This window comes from Sus scrofa, chromosome 13 (genome assembly GCF_054392235.1).
Source record: "Sus scrofa isolate SSC_HxYL_T2T_F1_AM1 chromosome 13, Sscrofa_HxYL_maternal_Yorkshire_Landrace_v2.0, whole genome shotgun sequence".
Classification (NCBI taxonomy): domain Eukaryota; kingdom Metazoa; phylum Chordata; class Mammalia; order Artiodactyla; family Suidae; genus Sus; species Sus scrofa.
Genome location: NC_139395.1, coordinates 92,205,017 through 92,219,911, shown reverse-complemented (window position 1 = coordinate 92,219,911; position 14,895 = coordinate 92,205,017). Strand labels below are relative to the sequence as shown.

Genomic DNA, 14,895 nt, shown 5'->3' with positions numbered 1-14,895 from the left:
ATGTAGTTAGTGCTTACTGTGCACAGGAGTCTTTTTTCCAGTGGACTCAGTAATTCCCATCACAGTCCCCATGTTCTATGTCATTAAGTTATAAGTCTCTCTTCAGTAGCTGTTTACCTGCTTATGTGTTGGTATGTAAAGTGAAAATTTCAGTGAAGCTTAAATTTTAGGTTCATAAACATCTCAGTAAATATTGCTATATATCATATTTAATGTTTTTATAAAAATATATTATTTTGCGTTTTTAAAAGCTTAGTATGTTGATCTCTTTTGTTATTTATATATACTTAGGAAGGGAGGAGGGTCATTACACAATGAGAATTTGGATTTGGGGATCTGGGTTCACCAGGAGATAATATAACTGAAAACAAAAAACATTACATTCAAGAAAATTTCTATCTCAGCTTCCACTGGTGAATTCCAGCTACAGTTGGTGTTAATTTTAATGCTTTCCAACTCCTTGATCTTCAAGTCATTTTGTTTTAGAGGTCTGGAAGTAATTAAACCCCATTTGGGTTTGACTTTGTATGTTTAATACAAGCTCTGTTAAACTATTATCCCTGACTTGGGCAAATTGAATACCCCAGATATCTTCTGTCTTTGAGCTATTCTCCTTTTTATACAGATTAATTTTAAAAATACTTTTAACCATCATAGGTAATCTGTTGACAGTGTGTGAAATGATGTAAAATCTCTAGCCTGTATTTTGAAACACATATTTATTTCTCAGTTTATTATCTTTAGACACTGTATCTCAGGAAAAGGGAAACATTTTCATTAAATTCATTTCTAAATGGTCACTAACTTTTTTTTTTTTTTTTTTTTTTCCGTCTTTTCTAGGGCCACTCCCTCGGCATATGGAGGTTCCCAGGCTAGGGGTCCAATTGGAGCTGTAGCTGCCGGCCTGTGCCAGGGCCACAGCAACACGGGATCCAAGCCGCATCTGCAACCTACACCACAGTTCATGGCAACGCCGGATCCTTAACCCACTGAGCAAGGCTGGGGTCAAACCCGCAACCTCATGGTTCCTAGTCGGATTCGTTAACCCACTGAGCAAGGCCAGGGGTCAAACCCGCAACTTCATGGTTCCTAGTCGGATTGCGCCACAACGGGAACTCCTGGTCACTAACTTTTAAATACATTTTGTTTTTAGGATTTTTGTTTTATATTTAAGTTTGAGGACTGTAGCAATCACTGTTAACATTTTATTTAACCAAAATGTAGAGTTTCAGAATAACACAATGCATGTGTATGTAAATAGATAGATACATAGATATAGATACAGCATCGTGTGTGTATGTTTATGTACATAATACAGGGAAATGGAGAAGTTTTTAAAAGAAATGCATACTTATATTCAGTTATGTATACTTTTGCAGATGCTTGAATCGTTTCTTCCAGAACACTCATTATCTCATTTTTTATAACTGAACATTTGTATTTGGAGATGAATAACCTAAAGGGGAAAAAAGGGAGGTTGTTCTACCAGCACACAGTCACTTATTCCTTTACTGGAATTACCTGCACTCTCACCATCTCAATGAAAATAAATATAAATAGACAAAAGTTTGTTCATGTCTCACCTCTTCCACAGAGGATTTGAAATAGAAGTGTGAAAATAAGAAGATTTACAAACACAAGGAAACATTTAAAAGTACATAATGCTAGGACTGGGTAAAAGAAGTCAATCAGAAGTTCACAACGCATTTTTAAAGAATTTAATGAGTTTGGTAGGTTCAGTCTATTTTTCAGGGGTCAGAGGTTATACCATTCACTGAGGCAAGGAACACAGGGAAAGCACCATCATTGGAAATAATGGTCATGAATTGATTGTAAGCAGCTGAGACACCTTTGATACACCTAAGTAAAGATATTAAGGAATTGTATACACAGAACTAGTGGTCAAAAGAGAGGTCTGCAAAGGTTTGATTAGTATGCCCTCACTAAAGTGTGTGTGTTTGAGGGTGGGAGAAAGGGGTTGTTGAAAGTACTACTGAAATCCTTCCTGCTGATAATTACAATGAGTCTGTTTTTAAGTGGAAGTATTAATGAGCCAAGCTTATCCAGACACAAGCAGAGAAAATCATGGCACAGACTAAAATGGTAACTTTTTTCTATAAAAAATTTTTTTCTTTTTACTTAAATTATGTGTAGATTGTAAAACATATAAATTGACTAGTTTCTTCATCCAGTTCTGTTATAAATTTGTAATCTTATGGGTGACGTTCTGATTCATAGGTAATTACTATAATCTTCCTTTATTTCATAGCCATGAAGCTCATGACTGCTCTGGTGAATGTTGCCTTAAACCTCAGTATTCATCAGGATAATACACAGAGACAATATGAAGCTGAGAGAAATAAAATGATTGGGAAGAGAGCCAATGAAAGGTTGGAGTTACTACTTCAAAAACGCAAAGAGGTAGGTTTCAGAGTAACTAAGGTTCTTATGTTCTGTAAATGTGTAGTAAATGTATGTTTTTTAATTCTCTCTTAAAAGATTTGTGTCTTTTTTTAAAAGTTGATATTTAAAGTTAGATTACTTTAACTCAGAGAATGATGCTGGAATTTGATTCCAGCTAGTGGTTATTTGAGTGCTGTCTAATTAGCAGAAGAGAATCACAGAAAAATCCTGCTTTAGAAAAAAGGTGATCTAGGAGCTAGATAACTTAGAAAGATTATTAAGCTGTGGGCTCAGAAAAAACAATACATACTAACCTTAGAATTTAGGGGCCAGCAAAGCTGCATTTCCAAGAGAAATCCCAAGTCCACGTATTAGTAGATATGAGACATTCCTATGAATAGTAAGATTGGTTCCAATTTTACAGTGAGGTCTTCATGTATGTGTTGAAAGTGATTTTAAAATGGATTTTTAGTAACATTTTTATTTGTCCATTTGGAAAATAAATTTTAAATCTACAGTGTTAGTCTATATTTTAACCTGAAAAAAGTGTATCTCTGTGCTATAAATATATTGCTATCAACAAATAACAGGTCATAACAAACATATGATTAAATTATTGACTATACTGTATTGGAGTGCTAAGGCTGTTGTGGATTAAAAAATTGATTTTTCTTTAGAACAGAAATTTATTGTCTCACAATTTTGTAGGCTAGAAGTAGAAGATAGCTCCAATCTTTACATAGTCTTCTCACTGTGTGTTTCTGTCTCTAAACTTCTCCTTCTTTTAAAGACATCAGTCATATTGGTTTTGGGGTTCTGGGAGTTAAGACTTCTGCATTTGAATTTTTGAGGAACACACTTCAACTCATAGCACATTCTGTACTAGATAATAATTTTAAGTTTTGGGGTGTGCTTTAATAAGTACTGTTAGCCAAGTTGTATACCTCTTAAAAATTACGTAATTTTTTATAATAAATACAGCCAAAGTAAAACTTATATTGTTGTAATAATTTGAGTGATTTAGTGTAAAAGTATTCCCAAAGTTATTTCAGTAAAACCTGAAACAAAGTATACAGCAAAAGCAAATGTGTATGGTGAAAAGAAATGTTTCACTGGGTTTTACTATGGAACAAATTAAAGTAAGAACTATCAACTTGAATGTGATTTGTATCAGTGGTTTTGCTCCTTTTGAATAGTAAATAAACTCAAACTTTAATTCCAATCAGTAATATTGCCTGAAATTTATATCTTTTCTATAGTATTTTATTTTGTTACTCTGTTACCAGTGATGGCTGGGATCCTTGTTGTCTTCTATTATGCCTCTTATTTTGGGAATTTGGCCTATACTCAGTTATGGGCCAGTCAAATGCAAAGTAATATTTGAATACTTTAGGTGAGATAGGAACTTTCTTGTACAATAGCTTTCTTGCAAATATGATAATCAAGGATTATCTGTTACCAAGAAAGGCAAAACAAAGCATGGTATATAGGAGAGTTATAGAAATTGAGGCCTGTTCCCAAAGCAGGCAGTAATTTGTGATGGGAATCTGGTCACATTTAGCCACACTCCTTCTTTTTAGCCATTGTGTAATACCTGTGTAGAGAGACAGAGAGATTCTAAGCCACTGTGGTAAAGCTGTAGGAATAATGCAAAAATACTAGTAATTTCAGACATCTGTTGTATAATATGTGAGAAAAAAAAGATTGATAATTATCCAGAGTGATAATAATTAGGGGTTAAAAACAATTGGAACTGTTTATTCCAAATAAAATGATCCGTATTTTTAATTTATACATTTTTTATTTATTTTTCATTTCAGCTACAAGAAAATCAGGATGAAATTGAAAATATGATGAACTCTATTTTTAAGGGTATATTTGTTCATAGATACCGGTAAGGGATTTTAAAAATCATTTAGAAGATTTTTAAATTAAATAATTTTTTGCTGCTTTATAATCCTAGGCAGTTATAAAACTGTAAACTCTGTTTTGTTTTCTGGGAAACAGCTTTGAAAATAAAAGCTAAGTAAATGTCATACTATTACTGTGGTCAAAAGTGTACCACCACCAGCATTGCCCCACTCTTCCAAATTCAGAATAAATACTGTTAGAGACATCCTATATACTTGAATTTGTACTGATTGAATAATATTAAGATATCATTAAGTTAATGTGGCCTTAATAAGATGTGATTGTCTTAAGATTTGAAAAAATTAAATGCCCTTCTCTTGCCCTTAGTACTCATCATGTAATCAAAATAATGAGCACAGTTTTAAAAATATGTCAGTGATGGCCTAGAGGTTCATAATCTTGCATTGTCACTGCTGTGGCATGGGTTTGGTCCCTGGCCTGGGAACTTCTACATGCCTGTTTTTATATCCATTCAGCTAGACCATCTCCCTTAATTGGAGCATTTAATCAATTTACATTTTAAGTAATGATCAATATGGATGTTCCTGTTACCATTTTGTTACTTGTTTTGGATTTGTTTTTATAGGTCTTTTTTTCCCCTTCTTTTGTTCAGTTTTCTTATGATTTGATGACCATCTTTAGTGTTGTGTTTGGATGCCTTTTTCTTTTTTGTGTTTATTATAGATTTTGTTTTGCACTAACCATCAAGTTTTTGTATAACCTATTGATATAGATGATTTTTAAGTTGCTAATGCTTTAATTTCAAATGCATTTTTGTTACTCTGCATTTATATTCTCCTCCTCTCATGATTACTGCTTTTGATCTTATTTTAAGTCTGATTGTTCTGTGTATCCCTTAACTGCTTATTGTCGGTACAGATGATTTTACTACTTTACTTTTGTCTTTTAACCTCCCTACTACCTTTTTTTGTAGTTCATTTGCTGCCTTCATTGTATGTTTGCCTTTATCAGTGAGCTTTTCCATGTCATAGTTTCCTTGTTTTTAGTTATCACTTTTTTTTGTCCACCTAGAGAAATTCCTTTAGCATTTGTTGTAAACCTGGTTTGGTGGTGCTGATTGCATTTATCTTTTCCTTGTCTGTAAATTTTTTGATTAATCCATCAAATCTGAATGAGAACATTGCTAGAATGAGTATTCTTGTAGATTTTTCTCTTTTTATCACTTGAAGTGTATTCTGCCACTTCCTTCTGGCCTCCAGAGTTTCTGCTGAAAAATTAGCTGATAACCATATGAGGATTCCCTTGTATGGTATTTTTTTACTTTTCCCGTGTTACTTTTAATATTCTCTCTTTATTTTTGTCTTTTTAATTACAGTGTATCTAAGTGTACACTGTGGGTTAGTCCTGTATGGGAGCCTCTGCATTTACTGAACTTGGGTGGTTCTTTCCTTCATTCCTCTTTTATTTGTTTTTTACATTGTTGGATGTAATTTGCTGAAATTTACGTAAGAATTGTGTATCTCTATTCAAGAGGGATTTATATATCTTAAGTTTTCATTTGACTTAGTGTCTCTCTGATGGCTTTTGGTGCTAGAGTGATGTCTTTGTAGAATGAGTTGCAAAATATTCACTCCTTTTTAGTGTTCTGTGATAGTTCAATAAAATTGGAATTATTTCTTCCTCAGATAGGAATTAAAACTTTGGGGCCTAGGGTTTTCTTTCTAGAGATGTTTTAATCTACAAATTAATTTTTTCTTAGTAGAAATAAGTTGTTTGCTTTGTCTTAGAAAAAAATCTCAGTTGAATTATGTTTGACAGATGTCAGCATAAAGATGTTTATAGTATTGGTAGTTTCATCTCTGTCATATCAGTTTGTTTAGAGCTAATCAATTGTATTTTTAAGAAAGTGAGATTTTGGTTCATTGAACGTCTGTTTTTCTGTTTTCTGTTTTAGTTGATTACTGCTCTTTTCCTTATTATTTTCTTTCTTCTGCTTACCTCTGACCTTTAGTTTCTCCAAGTTGAAGCCAATGTCATAGATATGAGGCCTTACTTTTTTTCTCCTACGAATTTTTAGTTCGTTAAATTTCTTTCTTAGCACTGCTATAGCTATATCCCCTAAATTCAGATATGTTCTGTTTCTACTTTATTTCAAGATACTTCTAATTTCCCCTTTGACTTGTTTGGTTATTTATTTATTTATTTATTTATTTATTTATTTATTTATTTATTTTTTGTCTTTTTGCTATTTCTTGGGCCGCTCCGTCGGCTTATAGAGGTTCCCAGGCTAGGGGTCGAATCGGAGCTGTAGCCACCGGCCTACACCAGAGCCACAGCAACGCGGGATCCGAGCCGCGTCTGCAACCTACACCACAGCTCACAGCAACGCCAGATCGTTAACCCACTGAGCAAGGGCAGGGACTGAACCCACAACCTCATGATTCCCAGTCGGATTCATTAACCTCTGCGCCATGACGGGAACTCCTTGTTTGGGTATTTAAAAGTGTGGAGTTTATTTGCATATGTCTTAAAACCTTGTTATTGTTTTCTAATTTAGTTTCATTGTAGTCAGAGAACATACTTTGTATGATTTTTTTGTATAATATTTTTTAATTTATTGAGCTTTGTTTTATGGTTCACAGTATGTTCTATCTTGATAAATAAATGTTCTATTTGTGTAGGAAAAATGTATGTATTATGCTTTTTTTAATGTCACTTAGGTTAGACTTTGTTGATGGTTGTTCAAGTCTTTTCCATCCTTACTAATTTTCTATCTCTTTATCCTAATAATCATTGAGAGGGATTTTATTTATAGGTATATTTTTTGTATCCATAATACAAGTGTATTATATAAATTATTTGCATGTTTCCCCCAAGCCTATGGCTTTCTTTTCATTTTCTTAATGATACCTTTTGAAGAGCAAAAATTTTCAATTTGAAGTAATTTATTAGTTTTTCTTCTGTGGCCATGATTTTAAAGTTATATCTATGAGCATTTTGCCTAACCCAGTGTTTTCTTCTGTTATATTGTACAAGTTTAATCATTTAATCTTTTACGTAAAAATATATGAAACATTTTAAGTTAACTTTTGTGTATATATGAGTATATATATTTTTATATATAAGGGTATGAATCTACTTTTTCATATAGATCTTCATTTATCCAAGCACCATTGGTGAAAGACTGTTCTTGTCCAGCTGAATTGTTTTGGTGCTTTTCTTGGAAATCAAATGACCATGAATGCAAAATTTTATTTCTAGATTTTCAAGTCCATCCTTACAGCCATACCACCTGTATTGATTATAGTACTTTATTTTTTGAGCTTTATTTGAGATGTAATGCGATATGTAGCGTATGTAAATTTAAGATGTACAAAACAGTTGTTTGAAACACCTGTATTGTGAAATGATCATCACAATAATGTTAGTTAATATCTCCTTCACCTCAAGTAATTACTTTTTTTGGTTTGTGGTGGTGATAATCTCTAAGATGTACTCCCTTAGCAACTTTTAACTGTGTAATACAGTATTGTTAACTAATCATCATGTTGTACGTTAGGTCCCCAGACCTATTTATTTATAACCAGAAGTCTGTACTCTTTCACTGTGTATCTCCAAATTTCCCCCACACCTAAGTGAGAACTCACTTTAGAGTGAGTTTTTAAAATTAGGTAGTATTATATTCTCTTATTTTGTTCATTTTCAAAATTATTATGACTATTATAGGTCCTTAGAAATCTTATAACCACCTTGTCAATTTTTACACAAAAGATTGCTGGAATTTTGACAGAAAGTATAGTGAATCTAGATGTACACCAATTTGGAGAGAATCACCTTCTTCATATTATCAAACCTTCCATTTATGAATATATTTGTTTAAATATTTTCAGAATTCTGTCATAGCACAGCAGAAACAAACCCAACTAAGAACCATGAGGTTGCAGGTTCAATCCCTGACCTCACTCAGTGGGTTATAGATCCAGCCTTGCCATGAGCTGTGGTGTAAGTCACAGAGGCGGCTCAGAATCCTGTGTTGCTGTGACTGTGGCTTAGGTCAGCAGCTGTAGCTCCTATTTGACCCCTAGTCTGGGAACCTCCATATGTGGCCCTAAAAGGCAAATGAATAAATAAATATTCTTTAATGACTCTTAGCAATTTTTGTGATTTTCAGTGTACATCTTATACGACTTTCATTAAATGTTTGCATTTTTTATTCTGTTGTGAATGGAATTATTTTTTTTTCTTTTTTTTTCTTTTTTTGTTTTTTTTTTTTTTGGTCTTTTTTTTTTTTCGAGGGCTTCTCCCAGGGCATATGGAGGTTCCCAGGCTAGGGGTCGAATCAGAGCTGTAGCCACCGGCCTATACCAGGGCCACAGCAATGCCAGATCTGAGCTGTGTCTGCAACCTACACCATAGCTCACAGCAACGCTTGATCCTTAACCCACTGAGCGAGGCCAGGGATCAAACCCTCAACCTCATGTTTCCTAGTCAGATTCATTTCCGCTGCGCCATGATGGGAACTCCAGAATTGTTCTCTTAATTTTTGTTCTAGACGCTTTAATATATAAAAATATAATTTTTATTACTGAAAAATTATAAAATATTTTAATTCTGCAGTTCAGGGTTTTTTTTAATAGATTCGTTAGGATTTTCTACATACAGTATCATGTCATCTGTGAATATAGATAGTTTTAATTCTTACCCTTTTTTTTTAATTGGACTTATTGCACTGAATAGAATCTCCAGTCCAATATTGAATAAAAGCAGTGAGAGAGAACAGCTTTGCTTTTGTTTCTGAAATTAGCAGAAAAATAATCAGTCTTTAAAATTGATTATAATATCATTGGTTGTAAGTTTTATGTTGATACCCTTTAGTAGGATGAAGAAATTTCCTTCTAACCTATTTTTGTTAGGTGTTTGTTGTGCTTGGTTGTTAGATTTCATTTTTTTTTGTTTCAATTGATATAAAAATAGATTCTTTATTAATACAGTGTATTATATTCATTGACTTTCAGATATTAGACAAATCTTGCATTCTGGGGGAATCCACATGGTCTTTGTATATAATGGTTTTTGTATACCAATTTAGATTCAGTTTCCTAATATTTTGTTAAGGAATTTTATACCTACTTTCATAACAGGTATTAATCTGGTTACTAGCCTTGTAGTGCTGGGAAATGTTCCCTCCTGCTCTATGTTTCGAAAGAGTTCATGGAAAATTGGTACTATTTTTATTTATTAATTTGTTAGAATTCACCAGGGAAGCCCTTAAAGCCTAGACTTTTCTTTGTGTGAAGATTTTTAGTTACTAATTAAATTACTTGTTCAATCTCTGGTTTTTTTTATTCCCTCTTTCTTTTTTGGCTGCCCTGTGGCATATGGAGTTCCCAGGATAGGGATCAGATCGGAGCCACAGTTGTAACTTACACTGCAGCAGCAGCAACACCAGAACTTAACCCACTGTGCTGGGCCTGGGATCAAACCTTCATCCCAGTGCTCCAGAGGTACTGCTGATCCCATTGCACCACAGTGGGAATTCCTGTTATTTTCTTTATCATTGCCTCAGAAACTGCATCATATTTTTTTTTCCTTTTTTTTTTTTTTATTTTCCCACTGTACAGCAAGGGGGTCAGGTTATCCTTACATGTATACATTACAATTGCATTTTCCCCCCACCCTTTCTTCTGTTGCAACATGAGTATCTAGACAAAGTTCTCAATGCTATTCAGCAGGATCTCCTTGTAAATCTATTCTAAGTTGTGTCTGATAAGCCCAAGCTCCCGATCCCTCCCACCCCCTCCCCCTCCTATCAGGCAGCCACAGGTCTCTTCTCCAAGTCCATGATTTTCTTTTCTAAGGAGATGTTCATTTGTGCTGGATATTAGATTCCAGTTATAAGTGATACCATATGGTATTTTTGATACCATATGGTATTTGTCTTTGTCTTTCTGGCTCATTTCACTCAGTATGAGATTCTCTAGTTCCATCCTTGTTGCTGCAAATGGCATTATGTCATTCTTTTTTATGGCTGAGTAGTATTCCATTGTGTATATATACCACGTCTTCCGAATCCAATCATCTGTTGATGGACATTTGGGTTGTTTCCATGTCTTGGCTATTGTGAATAGTGCTGCAATGAACATGCGGGTGCATGTGTCTCTTTTAAGTAGAGTTTTGTCAGGATAGATGCCCAAGAGTGGGATTGTGGGGTCATATGGAAGTTCTATGTATAGATTTCTAAGGTATCTCCAAACTGTTCTCCACAGTGGCTGTACCAGTTTACATTCCCACCAACAGTGCAGGAGGGTTCCATTTTCTCCACACCCCCTCCAGCACTTGTTATTTGTGGATTTATTAATGATGGCCATTCTGACTGGTGTGAGGTGATATCTCATGGTAGTTTTGATTTGCATTTCTCTTATAATCAGCGATGTTGAGCATTTTTTCATGTGTTTGTTGGCCATCTGTATATCTTCTTTGGAGAAATGTCTATTCAGGTCTTTTGCCCATTTTTCCATAAAAACTGCATCGTATTAATGTGACTAATTTCACATAAGTATGGCATATTTGCTCCTGTATAGCTCAGAATTTTCCTTTTCTTTGTATCTTTTAGCTATATTTGTTAACCCAACAGTACCACATTAACTATTATCAGTATATACAATCTTATGTTTTTCAGTAAAATTAAAGCAATATTCATGATATCTTCTCTGTTTACCCTGTTGTTAACATTGCTAATATTCATTTTCTTCTGTGAATTCGAATTACTACATAGTTTTATTTCCTTTCAGTTTGAAGTACTTTCTTTACTATTTCTTATAAGACACATCAGCTAACAGTCTTTGTTTACATGGAAATGTCATTATTTCATCTTCATTTTTGAAAGCTAGTTTTGCTGGGTAGGGAATTCTTGATGGTCAGTTTTATTTTTCCTTGCAACACTTTCTATACCATTTTACTACCTACTGGATTACTGTTTCTTAATCTTGCTGTTCTCCTGCACATCATTATGGTTCACTTTTTTTATATACCTTTCATTTTTCTTTTCTTCTTCTTCTTTTTCCTCTTCCATTTTTGTTTGGCTGTCAACAGTTTGCTTATGTGTTTAGGTCTGGACATCCTTGTGTTTATTCTTCTAAGGTTTTGTTGACCTTTTTGATCTGTAGGTAAGTATTTTCCATCAGATTTCAGAAGCTTTTAGCCACTGATTCTTCAACTTTTTTTTTAACCCATTTCTCTCTTTGTTTGGACTCCTTGTACACATGTGCTAGTATATATGATATTGTTCCATAGGCTTTTGAAACCTGCTCATGTGCTTGATCTCTGATGTTTTTTCCCTCCTGTAATTTTTTTTTTTTTTTTTTTTTTTTTTTTTTTGTCTTTTTGCCATTTCTTGGGCCGCTCCTGCGGCATATGGAGGTTCCCGGGCTAGAGGTCGAATCGGAGCTGTAGCTGCCAGCCTACGCCAGAGCCACAGCAACGCAGGATCCGAGCCGCGTCTGTGACCTACACCACAACTCACGGCAAACGCCGGAACCTTGACCCACTGAGCAAGGGCAGGGATCGAACCCGCAACCTCATGGTTCCTAGTCGGATTCGTTAACCACTGCGCCACGACGGGAACTCCCTGTAATTTTTTTTGTCTTTATTATTTGGATAACTTCTGTTTATCTTCAGGTTAATTTTGCTTTTCTGCCAACTCAGATATGTTGCCAAAACCATGTGATAAGTTTTTAATTTCAGTTATTTTGCTTTTCAGTTGGTCTTATTTTTAAAATTGCTGTTTCTTCATCACAATACACTATTGAGTCATTGTCCTATTCTCATGTAGTTTTTTTTTTTTTGCTATGATTTCTCTTAATCCATTGATTGTATTTATTAGATTTGCTTTAAAATCTTTGCTTAATTTAACCACTGGATCCACTCAGAAACAGATTCTTTATAAACAGTTTCAATTTGTATTATAAGTACTTTATATATCAAACAATCCTTTGTTTAAAACTTTTGATCCTTTTGTTTTACAAAATACATTGTAACAAATTTGGATTCTAATTTTTCCTTAAATATATTCTGTTGATGTAGATTGTTTTTTAATAGTTTACCTACATTAATCTAAGGAATTTATCTCTTCTGCTCTGTATCGCCACTAATATTTCTCTTCAGTTGCTTTTTGGTTTTTATATAGATTTCAAAGGAATTGCCCCTTGTTGCTACAGAATTTTATGGTCAACCAATGACTAGTCAGAATTTTTACCCAGGTATCAATAAAGGTTCTATCCTCTATCAGTGGTTTTAGGGTGTTTGAAGATGTTAGTTTACTTGCCAAAATGCCATAGGTTTTTACTGTTTTAGCCCAGTGTCAACTTTTTTATCAGTAAATACTTTGCAATTTTTTTAATGGATTTTCCAAAAACTGAAGTGATTCTTTTTGTCTTTTAAATTGTTTTGGAGAGGAGAAAGTTGTCTTCTCTCAGTGTCAAATTCTTGGTTGTCTTTTTTTTTTTAGTACTTTAAAAGAGTTGATCCACTCTCTGGTTTGCTTTTATTTCCAGCTAGAACTGCTGTCATTCTTATCTTGTGTCCTTCATAGCTATCTTTTGCTCTGGTTGCATTCAAGATTTTTTTATTTATAACCAATTTTGTTATGATGTTCTTTGGTGTCGTTTTCTTCATATTTCTTTTATTTTCTCCAAGCTCTCCTCTAGACTCTTGAACATATTTATTTTGTTTTAATGTTCTCTTTTACTAGTTTTATCGTCTTTGTCATTTCTATTCTGTTTGTATTGATTTGTTTTTATTTTTATACGTGTCTTGCTTGTTTGAATGCCTGGAAATTTTTGTTAGATGCTAGACACTGTGGGTTTGTTTTGTTGGGTGGTATATATTATATTTTTAAAACATTCATCTGCTTTTCTCTGGGATATAATTAATGTTTGATCTTCTGAAGGTTTTGGTTTTTATTTTATTTTATTTTATTTTTTTTTTAGTATTTGTTAAGTAGACTGGGTCAGCATTTAGTCTAAGGTTAACTTTACCCCAGTACTAAAATAATACCATTCTTTGTATTTTCTTGATGCCCTGTAAATCACAAGATTTTTCTCTGGCTCAGTGAAACACAAAATTTGCTCCAGAGATTGTGCTCTCTGCTCTTTGCGTATCTTCCCCAGCATTACCTGTACATGCTCTTTAGTGCTCAGCTAAAAAGTTGATAGGGTCTTTCAGAAGATTTCCTTAACTCACTTTCTCTGTGCATCTCTAATACTATGCCTTGTAAAATCTAGCCACCTTGTCCTCTAGTGTCCCAGCTCCTTTTCCTCAACTCAGGAATATACCCATGCTCTGTCTAGGTTCCCTTACCTATACTGCTGCCTGGTAGCCAACAATCTGGGGCCGTCCTCAGACTCGCCTTACATGTACCTCTTTCTCACAGATTACTGCCCTACTCTGCCTGATATGCAACATCTAAAAACCATTATTTTATATACTTTATGAAATTTTTAAGTTTCTTCAAGTGGGAGCATAAATCCTTTTCATCTTGGCTCAGCCATGCCATCTTGAATGCAGAATGCATGTTATCTTTTATGATTTTTACCTCAGTCTGTAACACGAAAATAACATAGTCTTTATTTTAGTAACTCACTCTTTTTGAGTCTTAACGAAGTTTTCAACCTATTATTCTCATAGAAACAAAAATTCTTTATTTTCCCACTGTTACCTTGTTAATTTTTTGTTTAGTCAGACCTTGTGTAATGGAGTACTGGATCTATCATAGCTAATTTTTAGTACATTAAAATTTCAGTCACACACACAAAAAAATGTAATTGAAAACTTAGGTGAAGAGTGTGACCTATCTCCTAAAGTGATTAGCATACCGTGAATACCAATCACTGGTTTTCAGGAATATCACTTAATCCACCTTCTTGATTAAAAGAAGACATTACTAAAAATAGCATAGGTTACTAGAAATAGAAGGTGCTGTGCAGAGATGACACTTTCAGTTAATGCTTTCAGTCTCACCTACTGCCGCAACTGCAAGCCGTACATTGCTAGATTTAACTATTAGTTCATAAGAAATACAGAAAATGGAAGAGCATTTTGTCTGACTGAATTTTCATTGGATCATTTTAGGCCAGAATGTCAGAAATTCTATAGACCAAATGACCCAGTTTGTGTAACAGTTAAATGGCATAGAATGTGAATAAGTGGATCTGAAAATTCAATTTTAGAGTTCCCTCGTGGCTCAGTATTTTAAGGATCTGGCATTATCACTACTGTGGCTCCAATCCCTGCTGGGTGGTATGGATTTAATCCTTGGCCTAAGAAGTTCCACATGCCGTGGACATGGCCAAAAAAAAATTTAAAAATAAAACCAACTTTAAAATACTAGATATGAAAAATATATTCATGGATATATGTTCAGTGAAGAAAATACACTTTATTGAAGAGACAGTTAATGAATTCGAATATTATATGAAGAATTTACCTAAGCATAGAAGGTAATAGAATTACATTTCTGAAAAATGTAGGACTTACATTGGTCCTTTACATAGAATTTCAAAGGAGGAGGAGAATAACATAAAGAAGAGATATTGATGTGAGAACTGAAATTTTACAAATTGG

At 33.9% G+C, this 14,895-nt stretch overlaps 2 protein-coding genes across 8 annotated transcripts in view; one reads left to right on the top strand and one right to left on the bottom strand.

Annotated features, from left to right (window-relative positions):
• IL20RB (interleukin 20 receptor subunit beta) overlaps nt 1-14,895 on the bottom strand; it is a 991,209-nt gene that overhangs the window by 505,416 nt on the left and 470,898 nt on the right. The gene's annotated exons all lie outside the window — the stretch shown is intronic.
• STAG1 (STAG1 cohesin complex component) overlaps nt 1-14,895 on the top strand; it is a 420,442-nt gene that overhangs the window by 271,295 nt on the left and 134,252 nt on the right. For 6 of the 7 annotated variants that reach the window (XM_084989804.1, XM_084989803.1, XM_084989805.1 and 3 more), the window contains 2 exons: nt 2,270-2,421; nt 4,224-4,297. In XM_084989804.1, coding sequence (XP_084845930.1) covers nt 2,270-2,421; nt 4,224-4,297 — 226 coding nt within the window. Of the gene's footprint in view, nt 1-994; nt 2,422-4,223; nt 4,298-14,895 lie in introns of all 7 variants that reach the window. The other variant, XM_084989806.1, reaches the window with a different exon arrangement.